This window comes from Vidua macroura, chromosome 1, assembly GCF_024509145.1.
Source record: "Vidua macroura isolate BioBank_ID:100142 chromosome 1, ASM2450914v1, whole genome shotgun sequence".
Classification (NCBI taxonomy): domain Eukaryota; kingdom Metazoa; phylum Chordata; class Aves; order Passeriformes; family Viduidae; genus Vidua; species Vidua macroura.
In genome coordinates, this window is record NC_071571.1 from 149,912,593 (window position 1) to 149,931,055 (window position 18,463).

Here is an 18,463-nt window from a genome sequence, read left to right on the forward strand (position 1 = left end):
AACCTTTGAACAGGACTTCTCCAGAGCAGTTGGAACAAGGTAAAGGCTGTGTTCCAAGTGGGTGTTCCAAAGCATTTGAGGCGTTACAGAATTCCAGGTGTGTGAGAAGGGTGTTCCAAAGTTGTGGAGGGGGATTGTTCCACATCTGGACCAAACACTGATGGACTCTGCACTGTCCCACCTTTTAAACTTATATAACAACTTAATGCTAGGTTGGTAGGTGTTTGTGTTATATTTAAAGAGAAGTACCCAGGGAAGAATTCCTTTGCAGTACACACACATGAAATAAAGAGTCAAGAGTTTCACTGGTAACACCTTTTTAATAGGTCAAAGTAACTGTACAGTTCATTATATTCTTCCTGAGAATAATTTATATCCCTCAACAGCAAAAAGGGAGTGTGGTTTTTATTTAACAGAACAGATGGCATAACTGGAAAACCAAGGAAAATCTAATTACACTGCTCTACTGTAACTCCTCCCAGGCAAGATAGACAAAAGGATGGGTTAGTTAACTACAGTGGGTTTAAAATAGTCATCATGGCTTTAATCTGTCTTTATAAATTATATAAAAATGGGGGGACATGAATGGTTACAGATCTCCTCTAAATGCAGCTCTGAATTGCTCTGGTACAAAGCAGCATTTTCACTTCCAAGGAAAACAACATTGCTACAAAAGAACTGGCACGTTATCCTGAAAAAGACGAGTGTTCAGTTGTGTCCTACAGCTAGTTCCAAACAAATGCTTCACACAGTCACGTAAAAGTAAAAGGCAGGAAGATGAAGAGGGCTTTAGTTTGTCTCGAAATGACTGAAGTCTTGAAAATATAGCTTTTTATTCTTTCTCTGTAAATCGTGATTAGCATATTGCGACATAAGTGTTCTAATAAAAAAAATTCCAGTCTGGATAGTTCATATACTGTGGGCAAGAATTCTCAGCCCTGAGGTTTCCCCGAATTCTTCACTTCACAATATCTTTCTCCCATCTGCTGCTCCAACAGTTTTGGCTCCGAGACCGTGACCCGGTGGCAGCTCAATGGTGGCAGCTCAGTGCGAAGCGTGTCCCATGCGATGGAGTGAGCTGCCCTGTGCCCCAGCTCTGAGTGCCCGAGGGCTCCTGTACAAACCTCATCTGCTGCTAATGCCACCTTCTGAATCCCAGCCCAGCTCGGCTCTACCAGAGAGACTCGGTTAAACTGCTGCAATGAGAGAACCCGAGGGGTCGGTCAGGTCTGCTGAAGCCAGAGGCGCTGGAAGGCCAGGACTGCACTGGGTTAATCCTCACTGCTGGTGGAAGGTGAAGGAACATCCTGTCACAAGCAGAATTCTGAGGCTGATGACATTCTTCCCTCAGTGCTTAGTGCGGTCTGGACTGGCTGATTTTCAGTCTGGCTTGATCAATAACATCCAGCAGGTTTTTGGCATCCACAGCCAGGGCGTGAGCAGCCGTCAGCATTTGCTTCTTGTACTCCTGCTGCAGGCTGGTCATGACGTACTGCTGGGCCAGCTTCATCTTGTTGATGAGCTCGGCCAGGTCCGAGTTCAGCAGCTTCTGTGCCATCTCAATCTGCAACGAGACAACCCTGTCAGCCCTGGGGTTTGAAACACTGCACTCAGCAATGCCCCAGAGCCACAGCCCCTGCCCGATTCCTGACTGCAGCTGGGCTGTTTCTGAGGGCACCGTGTGGAGCAGCAGATGGAATGTGGCACCTGCTGAGCCACCCACTGTTAAACAGCACCAAGACCAAAGTAGTGGATTTTAAACCACAACTTGGCATTAACAGCTTGTAATGGGTTTTCAGGTTCTTGTTAGCTTTACTCTTTTTACTACTGAAGCAGTTCTAAAGCATAGAAGCAGCTCTAAAAAAGGCAGATAAAGGTTACTTAAGCACACAGCTAAGTCAGCATGAACCTCTGAGATGGCACTGCCAGAACCATTCCCTGGCTTTCTCAGTACCACACTCATTCAAGGTTTTGGAGGAAAACTGTTTTAATTATGAACTTCATTGAAAGCTGTCAGTCACTCCTCATCCAGAACTACAGACAACCTTCCAGCTGTACCAAGCTCTCCTCCATTACCTGTTCAATGACTTGGTTTGCAAGGGAATGACAGGTGACATCTGCACTAAGAACTAACCCTCAGCTGATTCCCTGCTGTGGAATACTGGGGTTTATGTCACCCTCCTATGGGTGACACTTATATCCAGTTGAAGAATCCTCACTAATACCAAGCCTAAGTTCATGCAGCAATTTTAATTAAATTCATTTAATGCAGAATTATAACCCAGGAGTTCAGACTGCTCAGGGAACCAAAAGGGCCAAGAAGGGAGCACCAAAACCTGTCCCAATGGGCTGAGGCTGACTGGGAAGGCAGTGGCTGAGCAGCAGGTAAGCAGAGCTCCACGTACCTCTCTGTGGGTGCTTGCAGGGAGCACTGGGAGGGTCTCATCTACTGTTGCCAGTAAAGTTCTTAGTGCCAAACCAACCTCCTAAGAAAAAAAGATTAAAGAAATAAACTTCAAAGACTTGGAAGAATTGGATGAAAGAATTTTAGGAGTGCAAAAGGCAGTGGATACATTTAATTGCTCATCTGGATAAGGAGAGAGTTGGAACATGCCTAAGGCACTTCACAATCCCACCTGCAATTGTGCCTATCACCATCAAAACAAGATGCCAAAGGCTTAATAACAAGGGTTTTTTTCCTCATAGAAAGTGAAAATGCGGAGAAGACAACACACCACTCAGGACCCTGGACAAGCACAGGCAAGCTGGGCATGAAGCACTGCTATCCACAATACTGGGCATGGAATCCAAAGCTCCAGCCTCTGACCACAAGTCACCCACCCTATGAACACAAACAGCTTTTCTACCTCCAGCTTTCCAGGAAATTTCTCCTACACCACTTGAAGACCTCATTCAGGGAAGAAATACACCCCTTCATACCTTCACCATGGGCACGTACTCCTCGGGCGGGGCCGGCTGGATTTTACTGGACATTTCTATCACCGCCTTCACCAGCCCGGTGACGTTCTCGTAGACTTTGTCATTGGAGCGGTCCAGGTTGGCCGTGGGAGGAGGGCTGATCTCCTGCGGCTGAATCTGCAAGCAGAGAGGGGCTGCTGGACCTCCTGTCCCCAGCAGATGGGGCTCAGCCACTTCCCAGCCGGGAAGGGCTCCGGTTCCCCGAGCTCCCACAGCCCCCGCCCGGCCCCGCTGCTGCCCTGGGCTGGCCGAGCGTGCTGGCTCTGGGGATGAAGGAAGTTTCTCTTAGTTCTTCTGACTGAACCTGATCTCTGAAGTGACACTGAACAACTTTTACCAGGGTTTCCCTGAAGAGCTTCCAGTGTAACACTCTCAACAGAGAAGGGAATAATTTGAGGCATGAGAGTACTGAGTACATAACATGTCTCAGTGGTTCAAGTTCCACTGTGAGGGCAACAGGTACCCTCATTCCAGAAGGGCTTTTTGTGCTCCAAAATAATGTCAGAGCACACAGTAACATACTGATGTGTTAAAGAGAGAACTGGAACGAGATCATCCTTGAGATCCCTTCCAAGCCAAACTATTCCACGATTCTATGACATTTTTCTTTTGTTAGTGAAAATCTACAGCAGGTTAACAAAAATGGTGTCACCAGTACAGGTGGGAAACATGGAATGATTTTAGAAAATTGATTTCCAAGAGATCGGAAAAAATACTCGTAACTCATGTGGGCTTTACTCAAGTAAAACTTCCAACAAGTCAGATATGTCTGGAGTTAAATCCAAGACAGACTGAAATAATCCCAGGTCTGAAATGAAAGAAACTTTGCAAACATCCTTTGTAAGGTCCTCAGTATCTCAGAACTGTAAAACTACCAAGCATCCCAGTTTCCTGCAGCTATTCCCTACTATGGGATGCCCAAGCAACAACTCAATGTGAACAGAAAGTTTAAAAATTCCTGATTTCCTCCTGGATCTGAGATGGTTCATGGCGCTTCAGCTCCCTACACTGGGTTACTGCTGGCTCTCAGGACTGGTCCCAACTCCAGAAATGTTTCACTGCAAGCCCCTGATCCACTGTCCTGAAGAAACTATGGAATGCTTTGATGAGACTTTCTCTAAGGAAGGAGTGCAGGACTCAGTACACGGTGATTCCATTTTGTAGTATTTCACTAAGTGGATATTCAACAGCTATTACAGAGATTCAATCTAGTGCATTGATCAGAAAATACCTTAGGAAAAAGAACACTGTAATTGCCTCAATCAGCAGGGGAAGGCTGTGATTCAAATCAGTTTCAGCAATCATGAAGTTAAAACAGTCATTTGGCAAAGTCACATGCAAAGACATTTTGGAATAGGGCACGTACACACACGCTCACGCACTGCTTACCCTCCATGGCTATGGTTGAGCAGAATGTGGGGGGAGGTTAAAGAAATTTACCAAAAGAAGGGAAAAAAAGAAAAACAATATTAATAAAACTCAGCAGGAAAAAAAAAAAAAACCAAAAACCAAACAAACCCAAAACGCGTAGCAATCAGAGACCAGTTAAAAAGCCTGCAACGAAAACGCGTCCTCACCAGAATTGGCAGCCACTCATGTTAGCTCTGGGTCCTGTGTGACAGAACGGCTGCTGTGCACCCCTGTGGGCAGTGGAAGGGTTTGCCATGCACCCCATGCTTCCTCCTGACTAAACACACGGGCAAGAGATCATGCAAAGCTGGACAGGAGCAAGCCAGTCTGGCGAGCAGCAGAGTGGTGAGTGGAGCAGAGGGCCTGGGAAACCTGTCCTGGGAACACTGCTGGTCCCTCTGCACAAACAGGCCAGGACTCGATGCATTTAAGAAAATTTTGTATTCATCTTTCTGAAACTTTTTTAGTTAAGTCATGATGGGAAAGACAGGCTCATTTAACTGTGCAGGACTTGTTCACAAGAACTCATCACAGCCATGGTCAGGAACTACCAAGAACTCATTCCAGATGATTCCCAGCCCTTAGAACTCCAGACCCGAACCTTTCAAGGCTATGGACATTGTGTTTCTCAGCCCTTGGTTTCTCTTTGTTTATCCCCAATATTAACACCACTACTCTGCAGAATTTTGAGTTTCTTTGTGGAACTGGCTGACTCTGCCTCACCCAGGAGCTCTCTGGAGCCTGCCCTGAAGGCTCCTGAGGGCAGGCAATTCCAATCCTCTTCATCTGTGCTCTCCCTGAAAAGGGAGTCTGAAATGAACCCTAGAAGCATCTTCAGTTTAGGACTGCAACCATTAACAAAGCTACGCCAAGAAGTAATGGGCTGTTTTCTTCAAGGGGCATAAAACAATCCAATTCCAAGAAAATTTTGACAGGGAAAAACAAAATCAGCCCTTCTTTCCTACTCAAAGAGCTGTTTAGTATACAAATCCTGTTCACTTGTCGCTACTGATGTCTCTGACTGCTCAGGTTTGTTTGTTGTCAAAAGGATGTATTTCAAAAACATTTTTTCATGTTCCAGTGTCAGCATTTAGAAAGGAAATTTCAGAGAAGCCAAGTTTAGTAACACATCTGTTACTGCTTTTTGACGTTTTCTGAGGCTTGGCAACTCATAAAGCACTGGCATCAGTTTGTAATAAATAATCCTGCTCAAATTCACCACTGCTGGCTATTTACACTGATTCTTAAACATTCCAATAATCCCAGAACACGAGCAGGAATGAGACAGGCTGGCAGTGGCTGAGATCAAGTTGTGCTGAACACACTGGTCTGATGGCAGGTTCTGAATTTCATGTTCAGATGAACTGGGCTTTTTTTGTATTTCCTTAAATCACCTAAAATAAGGGTCACTTATCCCAGCTGCTGTGGCCACCACACCATGGATTCCTGTTCTTTACTACAGGCCTGGTGGGGCTGTTTCCTGGAGATTAGAAAGGTGGCAGAGTCCCACAGGCAGGGAACAGCACACAAAGTGATGATTTTTGGAGTGCCTGACATCCTTAGGAGCAGTTCTGTGGACACCAACTGCAGCAGGGGCAGAACCTCTGCTACAAAACCACTGTCAAGTTTCAATTTTGGCTTTATTGCTATTTATCGGAAATGAAACAACACATCAGGAAGTATCTCACTCCCAGGTCAGACAGCCCATTTCCCCTCTTCCCTTGTTCCCCAGAGCTGGGCAGGGTTTGAGGAGCCGTGGTACTGCAGCAAGAGTTTTTTGAGCACTGCAGGAGAAGTCTCACCTCTCTGTGACCAAGGACAGGAGACTTTGGTACCATCTGTGTAACTGGGATCCCTGGGCATGCTCCATCCTGCTCAACAGGGAGCTGGGTCCATTTGGCACCTCATCATTTCAAACTAGAAATAAGCTCACCTGGGCAGGCTCTAGCTGAGGAACACACTAAATCACAGCCAGGGAGAACCTGAGTTCCCTCCCCACTCCCCTGCAGAGCTGCCAGGGCATGTTTGCCCCATGACATTATTTACTCATAAGGTTTGGTCCCCTTTGCTTTCCATGGTCTCTACTTCAAGAACACCAAACTACCTCAGAGCGGTCATGTTTGCTTTGCTGGGGCTATTTCACATGGCCCTGGTAATTTTCCATTTTCTGGTGGTGTTTCTCCTACCTTCACACCCTCGTTGTAGCTGTCCACAGGGCTGTTGAGGCTGGCGAGGCTGCCCAGGTGCCCGGGGGCTCCGGGGCGCGGAGGCTTCTTTGGCGGAGCTGCGTGATCTGCCCAACACAAAAATTTGCGTTTTTAGAGCACAACGTGTCAGATGCACCTGGCACCCTTCTGCTCTGCACTGCACAGGCTGCACATGCTCTGCTCTGCCAGAGATGGGACATCTTTAGGTGTCCTGCAGTAAATGCACTGTTTGTGGGAGCTGCATTTTATAAGAGCAGGATTATTTGAGTTAAGTATTTGAAACTCCTTTTGTGGGGTAACTGCTACTGCTCTGGGAACAGCTACCGCAGCCCTGAGAGGACGTCACCCCTGGTACCACAGCTGACTGCCAACATGCTGTGTGTATCTGGGAAACTGGACTTCTTCCCAGCAGCAAATTGTGTGATTCACTTTTGAGACCAAGAAACTCATTTTTAGGTGTCTATCTACTGCTGTTTTACATGTCTGAACTCCACCCTGGGTGAATTCCCATTCTGACTCAGTTTCCTCTAGACATTTCCTGCTTGTTGATCTAAACACTTCCTTGGCTTTGCTGACTGCATGTCTGGAGCCTGCATGGGGAACCTGAACACACAGCACATAAACATCCATGCGTAGCACCTGGAACTGAATCCACTCTGTATGGAAATACTGCCATGAACTTTTGTTGACTACTGCTGCTGCAAGACTTGTAATCAAATACTCAAAATGTCAGTATCTGCATTTACTGCTTACCTGGTTTTCCCACAGGCTGATATATGTGCTGGTTACCAGCCTATAAAATAAAATAAACATATAAAGTAGTTATTGCAGTGCTTGCAGTTTTCATCAGCAGTATCTCAATCTCAAACACCAAGAGCAGCTAGCTCTCAGCACATTTCCCACCAGCTGAAAATACATCCCAATTCACCATCATCAGTCCCTCACTACAGATCTATTACTTACAGAGCAATAAGAGAATTTGCATGTATTTTGTACTGCTCACAATAGCCCTGGCCTCCACATTACAGTTCATCCTTCCTTATTACTCAAAAGCAGTGAGACAGTCACAGGCATTTTCAGTCTGTGTCCAAAGATCCAACTGCAGAGGTCATGGTGGTCAAGGAGAAATGGCAACACAACAAAGAGACTCCAGAACTTCCTGCTGATGGGTTCTGTAATGGGAATACCCTTCAAAGCTGGTTTGCTTTTTGGTATTGTTGCAAAGCTCTTAGTCAAGGCCCATTTGCTCATCCACTTGGAAGAATTTAGTAACAGACTGAAATGACTTTCCCTGGTAATTGCATTCTTCCATCCTTCACACCAACCTCATCACCGCTGTGAGCAGCCCAAGTGTCAGCACAGTATTAAAGAATATCTCTGTATCAACTGCCCTGGTCCTTAGGGGTAATTTTAAATTCCCAAAATCTAACTGGGAATCTCACACAGTGGACACAAAGAGGTCCAGGAAATTCCTGTGTAAGTAACTTCTTGGTGCAGGTATTAAGGAAGCTGACTGGGAAAGGTGATTCCTGGAATTGTTGTTTGTAAACAGAGAGGGACTTATGGGCCAAGTGCTGAGCAGTGGCTGCCTTGGTCACGGCCACCACAAAGGAGTTGAGCTTCAAATTGTTGGAGGTAGGAGAAAAAAATCCAGCAAAACCTTGGCTATGGAGAGAGTGGACTTTGGGTGCTTTCCAGGAAATAGTGAGGTTCCCTGGGAATCTTTTGAAAGAACTGGAGTCCATGGATGTCTGTCAGGTGATTTTTAAGAGCAATCTTTAAAGAGCCCAGAGGCAGACGATTCCAGAGTGCTGGAAATCAAGCAAGCAGGGCAGAAAAGGGCCTGGCAGAGCAGGGATCTTCTAGAACTTAGGTGGACAAAGGAAGTGTACAGACTTTGGAAACAGGGACAGGTGGCATCCCTACAGAGACGCTGTGTGCCACTGCAGGGAGAGAATTTGTGCTGACAGAGCTTGACTGCAATTTCAGCTGGACAGCACCACAAGAAGGGCTTTTTAAAAATGTCAACAACAACAGGAGAACCAGAAATTACACTGAACTGTTGCTCTATAAGGTTGGTCACCTCACAAACAGGGACACAAAGTAGAGACATTCAATCATATCATTACCTTTGATTTGTGCTGTTAACCTAAATATTTCAAATCTGATAACTCCAGGGGAAAAGAAGGAGAGCAATAAGAGGCAGAAGAGTTGTATCCCACTAAAACAATTCTTGCATTTTTACTTCCACAAAATTGCATATTGAAAGTATAGGTCAAAAGAATGTGATCAGACAGGAACTGCCAAAATGTGGGTGGTAACTTCTCATTTGTACCACTGCCCAGTTTCTCATCCTCTCAGTCAGAAACTCAAACTGACTCACAGCAGCATTAAGCATTTCCCACTGCAAATGAAGTCAGAGATATGTTCTGAATCTACTGAAAACTACGAGATCAATTCTGTGACTAGAAATGTAGTTACCATGAATTAGTCTCTTTTAAAACCCATTTGTCCAGGACTGTGAAGTGTCTTCTTCACTCTTTCAAATGGGGTGTGGTATTGGACCATCTCATCTGGGCAACAGGACTTCCCTGGACACAGTTTGGAATCTGTAACCTGTGACATGACCTGAAAATCTCCTGGGCATCTCAAAGCATCTTCATGAGCAGCACAAAATGCAGCAACACTTTTCTTGCTCTTATTAAAGATGCAACAACAGCCAAAGTCTAACTGTAACTAAGAATCTTCTCCAACTTCATGGAAAAAAATCTCAGGAGCTTCCAGACATGAATGTCTCCAGAGACTGTGCTGCAGTGTGTCATTGATACACTCATTCATGACAGTCTTGGCTGCAAATGCAGGAAGAATCCCTACATTCTTAAGAAGTGAAGAAATGTTGAAGCCAAAGCAGGAGTTTACAGTCGCATCCCAAACGAAACAGGAGAGTGGATTTAAAATATCCACTACTTTCCTGGGGAGAAACAGTGAATGAAGCACCAGGTTTGTGTCATTAACAGTCCCTAGCCTAATCCTCCTTTTCCAACAGTATGATCCAGAGATTCCAATGGCAACTAAACAATTGAAGAGATGGTTTTAGAACACCCAAGCTGCAGCTGCTGTCTGGGAATAAAAGAATGGCTGTGGGGTTTATTCCAATTTTTTCATAGTGGATCATTTACCCCAAACAGATTTCTGGGTAATACAACTGCAACATTTACATTCCTTGTGAGAAAACTCTTCAGATATTTAAACAACTGCAAAAGTTACTTTAATCCTGCTTCCTGTTGACAGAAGTTGCAGAAAACAATCCCCATTTTTAAATAAAAGGCCAAATTCTACAGCACATGAGCACTTGGAAATTATTGTAACATATTTATGGAAACATTTTAATATTTGTTTCAAGAACAGCTTCAAAGGGAAAAAACCAAAAAAACTACCAACAAACCCCACATCCCCCAAACTGCTACATGAACCACTTTGCTGTAGCTGCAGTTCCCACAGAAGCTGAGCCTCTTGGAAAGCTGTACCACCATGTAACAACAGTGGAAACGTTTAGCAAAACCTTTAAATCACCTCCCACCCCCAAGCCAGTGTACAGCATGTTCTACCAGGAAACTGGAAGAAGAGCTGGGGGAGGAAAAGATTCCCCCACACTTACAGGGCCCTGGAGACCTCCGTCCTCCCGGTCAATGCTGCCTCTGGAGTGCCTCATGTCGGGTTTCTGAAACAAAAATCCAACGATTCACTCTGTGCTCTGCTTACCCAGTGATGTGCCCTTGGTTTAGAGGCAGTGTGAAGACAGGAAAATCCTGTTAAAAATGCACACTGACAAATCCAGATGTCATTTCGCTCCAGTCCCTGCGCCCCCGCTGCCGCCACCGGAGCCTCGGCCGCTCCTCCAGCACCCGCCCTCAGCACAGGAGTCAAAATGCTCTGATAAATATCCAAAGTACCACTGCCCTGACACAACACTGGAAAATCTGCATTTTAGTTTTCTCAAAGGCAGCAAAAATTGGGGTTTTTTTCTGGGGAAAAAAAAAAAAAAAAAAAAAAGAGCTTACTTCCCAACAGCAAAATTCCAACCACAGGATGAGAAACGCTGCACATTAATTCCCGCTTCCTGCCCCAGGATGGCTTAAATGTACTTGGCTCCCTCTCCAAGCAAATGGGGCCAATTACTGGAGCTCTCTAAACACTCCATGTGGATACAGCCAGCCAACAAAGTCATCCAGATGCCCTTTTCTTCCCATACTAACAACAAACAAATCTATATTTCATATGTTTTCAGCACAATACAGGCACCTGGGGATTGGTTGGGTTTTAAAAGCAGAAATAAAACCACACCAATTTTGATTTTTTTTTTTTTCTCTTTTGACACATAAACCAGTCATTTTTCTCACAGAATATCCTAAGTTGGAAAGGACTCACAAAAAACACTAAATCCAACTTCTGGCCCTGCACAGGAAAACCCCACTTATCTCCCTAGCAAATCCAGGTATGTTTTATTTATTCTTCAAGGACAACGCTGATTACATGGAAAGACAAAGGAACAGTGGATGTGGAGCCAAAGTTAACACTGATCTGAAGACACAAGCTCAGCAAAATTACAGTGTGCTTCTTGTGCACAAAGTCTGGCACTTAAAAACAGGATTTATCTGACTCTCCTATGAGAATGGATGAGGTCTCAATGAGATGATAACTCAAGGAATAAAATGGTCACACACAAGATAAAAACTACATTTTTTTTTATTTAGAGAAATGTAGGTGTAACTAAACACAGTGCCACTAAACTGACTGCATTCTTTCAAGGTTAATTTCAGCAGACAAATACATCCTTTTCTTGTTTTAAAGCTATTTGAGATTCCTACCTCTGGTAAGAATACTAAAGAATAATTCCAACTCACAAATCCTACTAAATGACCCCAAAAACCAGCAGGGCAAAAGGAACCTGCAAAAACACACTAATATTGATCTTCTGTCATTAAAAATAGTCCAGTTGTGCTGCCAGTCTGTCAGAAGGGTTTACATTTGGGATTTTCATTCAATCTTCTGCAGACTGAGTGAGGCACAGCCAGAGACAGTCACTGCCCGAAAGAACGTGCAGATTAAAAATAGAAAATCAGATCAGACAGAGAAACATTTAACCCCCTCATAAATGTGAAGAACTGAAACAGACACAAGTGGTCTCCTCATGTTTTTCCAAGAATTTGTGACAAATTTCAAAATGAAACCTACCACTGACTCATCTCCAGTTTATTTCCTGATTACAATAAAGGAATTTCTTTTCTGTAAAGTCTTATTTGATATGAGTATGTCTGAAATGTTACTAGACAGGTAAAGTCATGATTCTCATCCTATTCTTCAGCTAAATCACAGAGCTATCCTTGTTAAATATCCATATAAAGCATATGACAAACTACATTTCTATTACACTGATGCTCACAATTTGCCATCATTTCATGTTCATTTCTAGCCAGGGAAGTGCCCAAACTCTTTGGAAATAACCAAAGACTATTTTATCACGGGGTCTTTAATGCTCTGTGCACTTACAGCAATTTATTACTCAAAAAATGCACCTTAAACCATAGAATGGTTTGGGCTGGAAGGAACCTTAAAGATCATCTTGTTCCAGTCCCCTGCCATGGGCAGGGACACCTTCCCCTGGACCATCTAGAACACATCCCTCAGTCCAGACTCCAAAGGCAATGTAACATTGAGCATTTTAAAAGAGTGAGAAGCACAAAAATGTACACTAGTCCAAGCAACAGGACTTCTTTTCCCTAGTAATATAAGCAAAAAGTTAAATTAGCAGACACAAAACCCATCTCCTCTCCTTGTCTTGCCGTAAAGGTCCCTCCTTCCAGCATCCATAGGCTCCAATCACAGCAACAATTCCATTCCCCCAGTCTCCACCAGCAGCTAACACTGAGTTCCCTCCAGGACACCCCATACATGGCCAGCACACAACCCACAGCCCAGGAACTGCTGCACAGAAAAGCTGCAAATGCTCATCAAATATCACAGAAGTGGTGATTATTAACTTGGCCTCCACACAAACAAAGCTGTGAGGGCAGTGGTGCTGCCCTGGCATCTCCAAGAACCTGATCCTAAACTGCAGATCCCACCTGCAGATGCCAGGGGGTGATGGCAAAGCTCAGGGACCCTGAGCAGCTGCACTCCTGTGACCTGCACAGCTACAGCTTAGACATAAGGAAAAAAATCCTTTAGCAGGACATAAACTTCTTTCAACTTCCACAAGCATTCTCCTCTGCCCCATCAAAACCTGGGTAGTCAGGGACACATGGAACAAAGGAGAAGCGTTCAACGTTTGTGCCCAATGACTGAGAAGAGTTCCAATTATATATTTACTGATTTTAATGCTCTAATAAATTCTAACAACTCCCATTTGACTAAATGATCTTCTGATTTATTCTTCTGTGTAGATGTGGAAATGTCAGAAGGCAAATTATTTTATAGTAAAGGTGATTTTGATGACCAAACTCCCATTGTATTTTAAAGTATTATTCAGCAGCTATTCTCCCACTTCTGCAGTTGCAAGAGCTTTGAGCCCCTCGTGCTGCCACCACAGCAATGCATTGCTGGATTTTTAATACTGAGATTCTTCAGTTGTTTAATGCAATGTTCTCTAGGTCAATAATCAGCCTCACACCAAACCTGTTCTGTACTTCACACAGCATTTCACAGCCCCAAAGAACACTCTGCCATCTTTCCAGTCCCTGTCATGGCTCTGAACCTCCCAAAAACCACAGAGAGAAAGAACTGTATGTTGTAAAGTCTTGCAGAAAAATGAAGTCCTTCAAAAGTAAATGGATTTTTTTTTTTAATAAATAAGTCTACTATCTGAAATCTTTGGAAATGTCAAGAGGAATTTTCAGACAGGATGTGTATGTTGACAAAGTGGGACATAATCCACTTTATTTCCAGTATTTCTGGTTACTTGCTAATAAAAGAATATGTAAGCCTTGGAGTTCTCAGGACATGCTGAATTGTAATGTCTTGGTGGGATTTTCTCAGGCTTAAAATTAGAATCTTATTTTAGCAACAGCTCACATCAATTAGACTTGAATTGCAGTTCTCAGTGTCAAAATAGGACAAAAACCACAACTATGTGGGAATTTCAGAAAAAAAAAAAAAAACAACAACGAACCCAAGCATGATAAGGAAAATATGTGAGTTATTTCTTCTTAAGCTATCCCAGAAGGGACTATAAATTTCTTTGTACAAAACTGTTCTGTCTGCTGAGGAGTTATTAACAGGCATGCACATATATATCTTTATATATCTGATTAAAAATAATGTACATAACACCAGCAAAGCCAGAAAGAAAGGTTCAAAGTGGAGACTCCAAATAAAGGAAGAAGCAGGCAATTAAACAGACCTAAAAGAAGAGATGTGCAAAATGTTCAGAGATAATTTTTGATTGTTTTACATTGTTTGTAGTGCAGCCATTTAATCTTGCACCTGAATGTGTCCTGTAGTGATCTCTATCAAGCTTTAGGTGCAGTAATGCTTTGTGTCTCCACTTCGGCTTTCTCAGAAATAATTCACCTATTTCTGTCCTTCCTGGAGATGCTCATCTCCGTGGCACTTTTATCAACAGAGCATGAAAATTTAATCATCACAAGTTTTAATCAGTGTCCATTAAAGCTGGCAGACCTGAAGTGCTGCCTCCCCTCCCTGTCAGCGGCTGGGAGGGAGTGTCAGTCCTGGATCCCCCAAAATCAACCCCTTCACCAATTCTCTCCTCACTCTCCAATGAATGTATTTGGTACAATTTAAAATCAAACACTTCTTTACTCTTCAGTTTTTACACAACGGATTTATTTTCGTTCGGGAGCTTCCCACGAGGAGAGACCTGTTTGTTTTCTCTTTTTACAGCAAAATTTCCAGAATTCTGGATTCTGCTAAGGCTGCAGCTTGAAAACAACATTTTTATCCTTTCAAGTACTAACTAGTCCCACTTTCTCCAAGGACCAGTTTCAGGCAAACTGCTTACACTGATAACAACCTCCCCAAAGACCAGCACATTTCCATTTCAATGCACTGCACTGAATTCCCCATCTGGGGAGTCCCCTCCAGCAGCATCAGTGCTGTTTATCCCTGTACCAATGTGCTGTGAGTTGTATTTTCTCCCTGCAGAAGCAGCAATAAATTTCAAGTCATGAGCAAGCTGGTGTTCCACTGGGGAAACAAAAATTGTACTAACAGAAACCCACAGAGGATTTTCCATCTTGTTGCAGTGTCTTACAATAAATCATTTGCAGTTGCTCCCCTGTGAGTCCAACTCTCAGCAGTACAAGTGGGATGCGCTGTAGAGCCTGAGGACTGGGTAAATAGAGCTGTTTTTGGAAGCAGACAGTTTACACTGAGAGCACTACACATGGTTACAAAAGTTAAATATTATAGTTAAGTAAGTTAAATATTAAAATCTGGCTCTACTCTGTTGTTTTCTGTACTGAAAAGGACAAATATTATTTGAAACCTGTCTAAAGCAGGCAAGGGAGGGCCAGATTTCTTCTCCTGAAATCACCTAGAATGAATATAGGGGAGGCCCTTCTTCCCAGAGCAGAAATGTTAATTGTCACTCACTAGAGGACATTGACCAAGGAACATGTGTGTGTAATACCTGGCTTATTTCTATGCTGGACATCACTATATGGCCTTAATGCCTCAATAAATGGCTTCTTTTCACATGTTTGGACTCTCATGTCTGAATTGTGGATATCTTCAGGAGACCTGCAAGGCTTCCAAGAGTGACTCCCCACAATGACTTTTCCACATCTTCACTTCCTCAGGGCTAAACCTAGAAACTCACCCACGCTCCTTTTTCCAAGAAACACCCATCTATAAAGTGATTATTCTCTTGACACATTTCCTGCTACAGGCTCAAAGGCACCCTGTGGCTACCAGCAGCTCATTTAGCTCCTAACATGGGGTATAAATTTGTAATAGGCATCCAAGGGTGAACCTCAAAGTCTGTACAGTCAAAATGTTTACATGGGAAGAAAAAGAATTGAAGTCTCTTATGGATTCTAATTCTTCAACAGACTAGATGCAAGAGAGATGGTGTCTCCTCACAACAAAACTAACACAAAATGGAAACACAGCAAATCTCTCCCAAACAGATGCTATGAGTGTATTACAGATAAAAGAAAAATCAGCAAGTTCCTTCTCTATGTCAATTTGGGGGATGATAAACATCCTACACTACAAATAATCATCATTTATTCTATACAAAAAATCAGAAAGTTTTCTGCAGAAAGTTCCCACACAACCGACTGCCACCACCTGGAATGTCAATGCCCCATTCCCAGAAAGCTGATCCCACAAAAAGTTCTTTACCATCTTTAAAGTTTTAACTGTCAGTGGGATGTCTGACCTCCTGGGCTATGTAGGTCACAAACAACTGGTGCCACACAAGACTAGAAAAGCTAATGCCTAAATTAGGGAAGAAATTTTCCTTTCCCCTCCCTCTCTTCAGGCCAAGCAATCAGGGCACAGTGGTTTGTTTGCTGTCATCCCAATGGGAAACTGCAAATTCCCAAGGGGACTTAGAAGGAAACCAGTTTTAACACCCATTAATCAAAAGTCACTTCTTAGCTCAGGCACAGCGTGGATCTCAGCTAGAACATGTCCTGGACATGGGGGCATCTACCAGTAGCTCCAACACAGGAGACTTCCAAACTGAAACATTCCTTGAAATATGCCTAAGGTCAAGCACAGGACAGTCTGTCACAACCCACATACAGCACTGTAAATTATCCCCTGTCCCATGAGGCTCAGGCAGCCACAGGCTCCTGGTAACATTCTACTCCCACCTTCTACTCCATCTGTAGCTATCAGCCTCAAGCAGGAGAAATTTAACACTCAACTTGAATTTTGACAAGTGAGAAGCCAGAGCTGAAGCAAAAAAAAAACAAAAAAAACCAACCAACCAAACAAACAAACAAAAAAAAAAAAAAAAAAACAAAAAACAAAAAAAAAAAAAAAAAAACAAAAAAAACCAACAAAACAAACAAACAAAAACCCCAAAAAAACCCCAACAAAACAACAACAACAAAAAAGCAAACAAACAAACAAAAAAAAACCCACCAGTGGCACTGACAACAATTCTCTGTTGAATTGCAGAGAAACAGCATCAGAACATCCCATTACCAATGATTTCTTCTTCCTGCTCATGGTGAGGTTCAGAGCTTCTCCCTCCTCACAGAGCTCTCTCTTATATTATTTCTTCCCACTAACATGTGCCATTATTCCTCCAGAGCAAGACTGGGTACAACTCTTAGCACAGTCGTGACTATTAGATGGCTGGTGGTTACATCTTTTTTTAGGGGTAGAGTTCTGTGTAAGAACAAACAGGCAGCCTCCAGATGGGCATAGAATTATACCCACAACTTCCCCCACAGAAACACTCAACTGGATAAAATGAGATTCACCAAAAGCCACAGCTGTTCAAGATACCTGAAATACAGTTCTCACTAGCTGAACACTTATTTTAAAACCTGTTTCCAAACCCACATTTTGGGGGTCCTGTATCCTGTACATATTTCACAGAAGCGACCAGTTTTAACCAGCTGCAATACAAAACCAAAAATCAGAAGGAATTAAGAAGCTCTGTGAAACAAAGAATTACCAGGAATCGTTCTTCTTTTTCCAGCCAGCGCTGATCTTCCTCCATCTCCTGCTGCTGTCGTATCAACCTCTCCTCCATGAGGTGTGTGGGTAGAACCTGGCTCATCCCCCGGATGTCCAAAGTGCCTGAATCCTACAATCCACAGGAAGTTTACTCAGTCTCACAATTTAGAATTCCTATGAACAGGTGCAAGAACTTAAGAGATTACAAAAGGAAAGTTTTTCAGAAGTCAATTCTCAGCAGCAGTCAAGCAGAGTTTCTTCAGCTCCTCCAAAACAGAAGCAGAGCAGTGGAAGAAACTCCTTCCAACCTTAAAGTTTTTATCTGCCTTGCTCTTAGTCACTGCAACCAAAAAAGATTTGAAAGATTGTGTTCTGTTTTTCAGCAACATTGTCACTTCCTGTATTGCACTTCATTTAAGCTAGACAACAGAACCAGACTTATCAATTTTGTTTTCTTGGTCTTGAGCAATAATGTAACCATCCAGTTGTTAAAAGCTAAAAGATACATTTTTTTTTAAATCAAAACTAATATAGTGTTCAGTGTTAGCCAACAGTGGCAAAGCATTTTAAAGAACAAGAACATTTTAAATTAATTTTTGACCAAATATTTATGGCTGCCTTAAGCTTACAAAACATGTCACAAAAACGTTTTTAAATGTTTTTTTGACCAAATATTTATGCCTGTCTTAAGCTTACAAATACTCCACATGCCATACCTCAATGCTGCCTGGAAATCATTATGAAATAATGTATAAATTAGTATTTTTAAAAAAGCCAAGGGACATTTAATAACGAAGTTCCCTGTATTTCAGAGACCACTTAAATGTTTATCAGGAACACAGGGAAAACAGCTCGTTAGAGAAGAAAAAAAAAATTAAGACAGAAGCTGCAGAAACGGAATCTTTGTGGGAGGAAAAAATGGAATAAAAATGTGTACAACAGTGGAGAACAGAAAAAAAGACAGAAGGTTAAAGGGGGAATTAATTTGATGTTCCTCAGCAGCTCAGTGCAATTATGGCAGGCTGGAGAGCACCCAGAAGGAATTCAGCCCAGGAACAGTCTTTCAGACCATTTCATTTTCTCTTCTGGGTAAGTCACAAAGAAGCCTCAATCCTTCAGCTGCGCTGGGTATCTCCCAAGAGGTTTTTTTACATGAGTGTTCCCATCTCTGTGAACAACAGTAAGTTCCAGTAAAGCCTTCTCTTAACAAA

The 18,463-nt window shown here is 43.0% G+C and overlaps 1 protein-coding gene across 13 annotated transcripts in view; it reads right to left on the reverse strand.

The window, feature by feature from the left end:
* Positions 1 to 300: 300 nt before the first annotated feature.
* The window catches only part of PTK2 (protein tyrosine kinase 2), a 189,336-nt gene continuing 171,173 nt past the window's right edge, over positions 301 to 18,463 (reverse strand). For 9 of the 13 annotated variants that reach the window (XM_053976570.1, XM_053976529.1, XM_053976522.1 and 6 more), the window contains 7 exons: positions 17,251 to 17,382; positions 10,255 to 10,317; positions 7,350 to 7,389; positions 6,576 to 6,682; positions 2,941 to 3,096; positions 2,406 to 2,486; positions 301 to 1,564 (listed from right to left, as the gene is read on the reverse strand). In XM_053976570.1, coding sequence (XP_053832545.1) covers positions 1,355 to 1,564; positions 2,406 to 2,486; positions 2,941 to 3,096; positions 6,576 to 6,682; positions 7,350 to 7,389; positions 10,255 to 10,317; positions 17,251 to 17,382 — 789 coding nt within the window. In that variant the 3' untranslated portion in view covers positions 301 to 1,354. Of the gene's footprint in view, positions 1,565 to 2,405; positions 2,487 to 2,940; positions 3,097 to 4,368; positions 4,378 to 6,575; positions 6,683 to 7,349; positions 7,390 to 10,254; positions 10,318 to 17,250; positions 17,383 to 18,463 lie in introns of all 13 variants that reach the window. The other 4 variants (XM_053976598.1, XM_053976589.1, XM_053976616.1 and 1 more) reach the window with 1 other exon arrangement.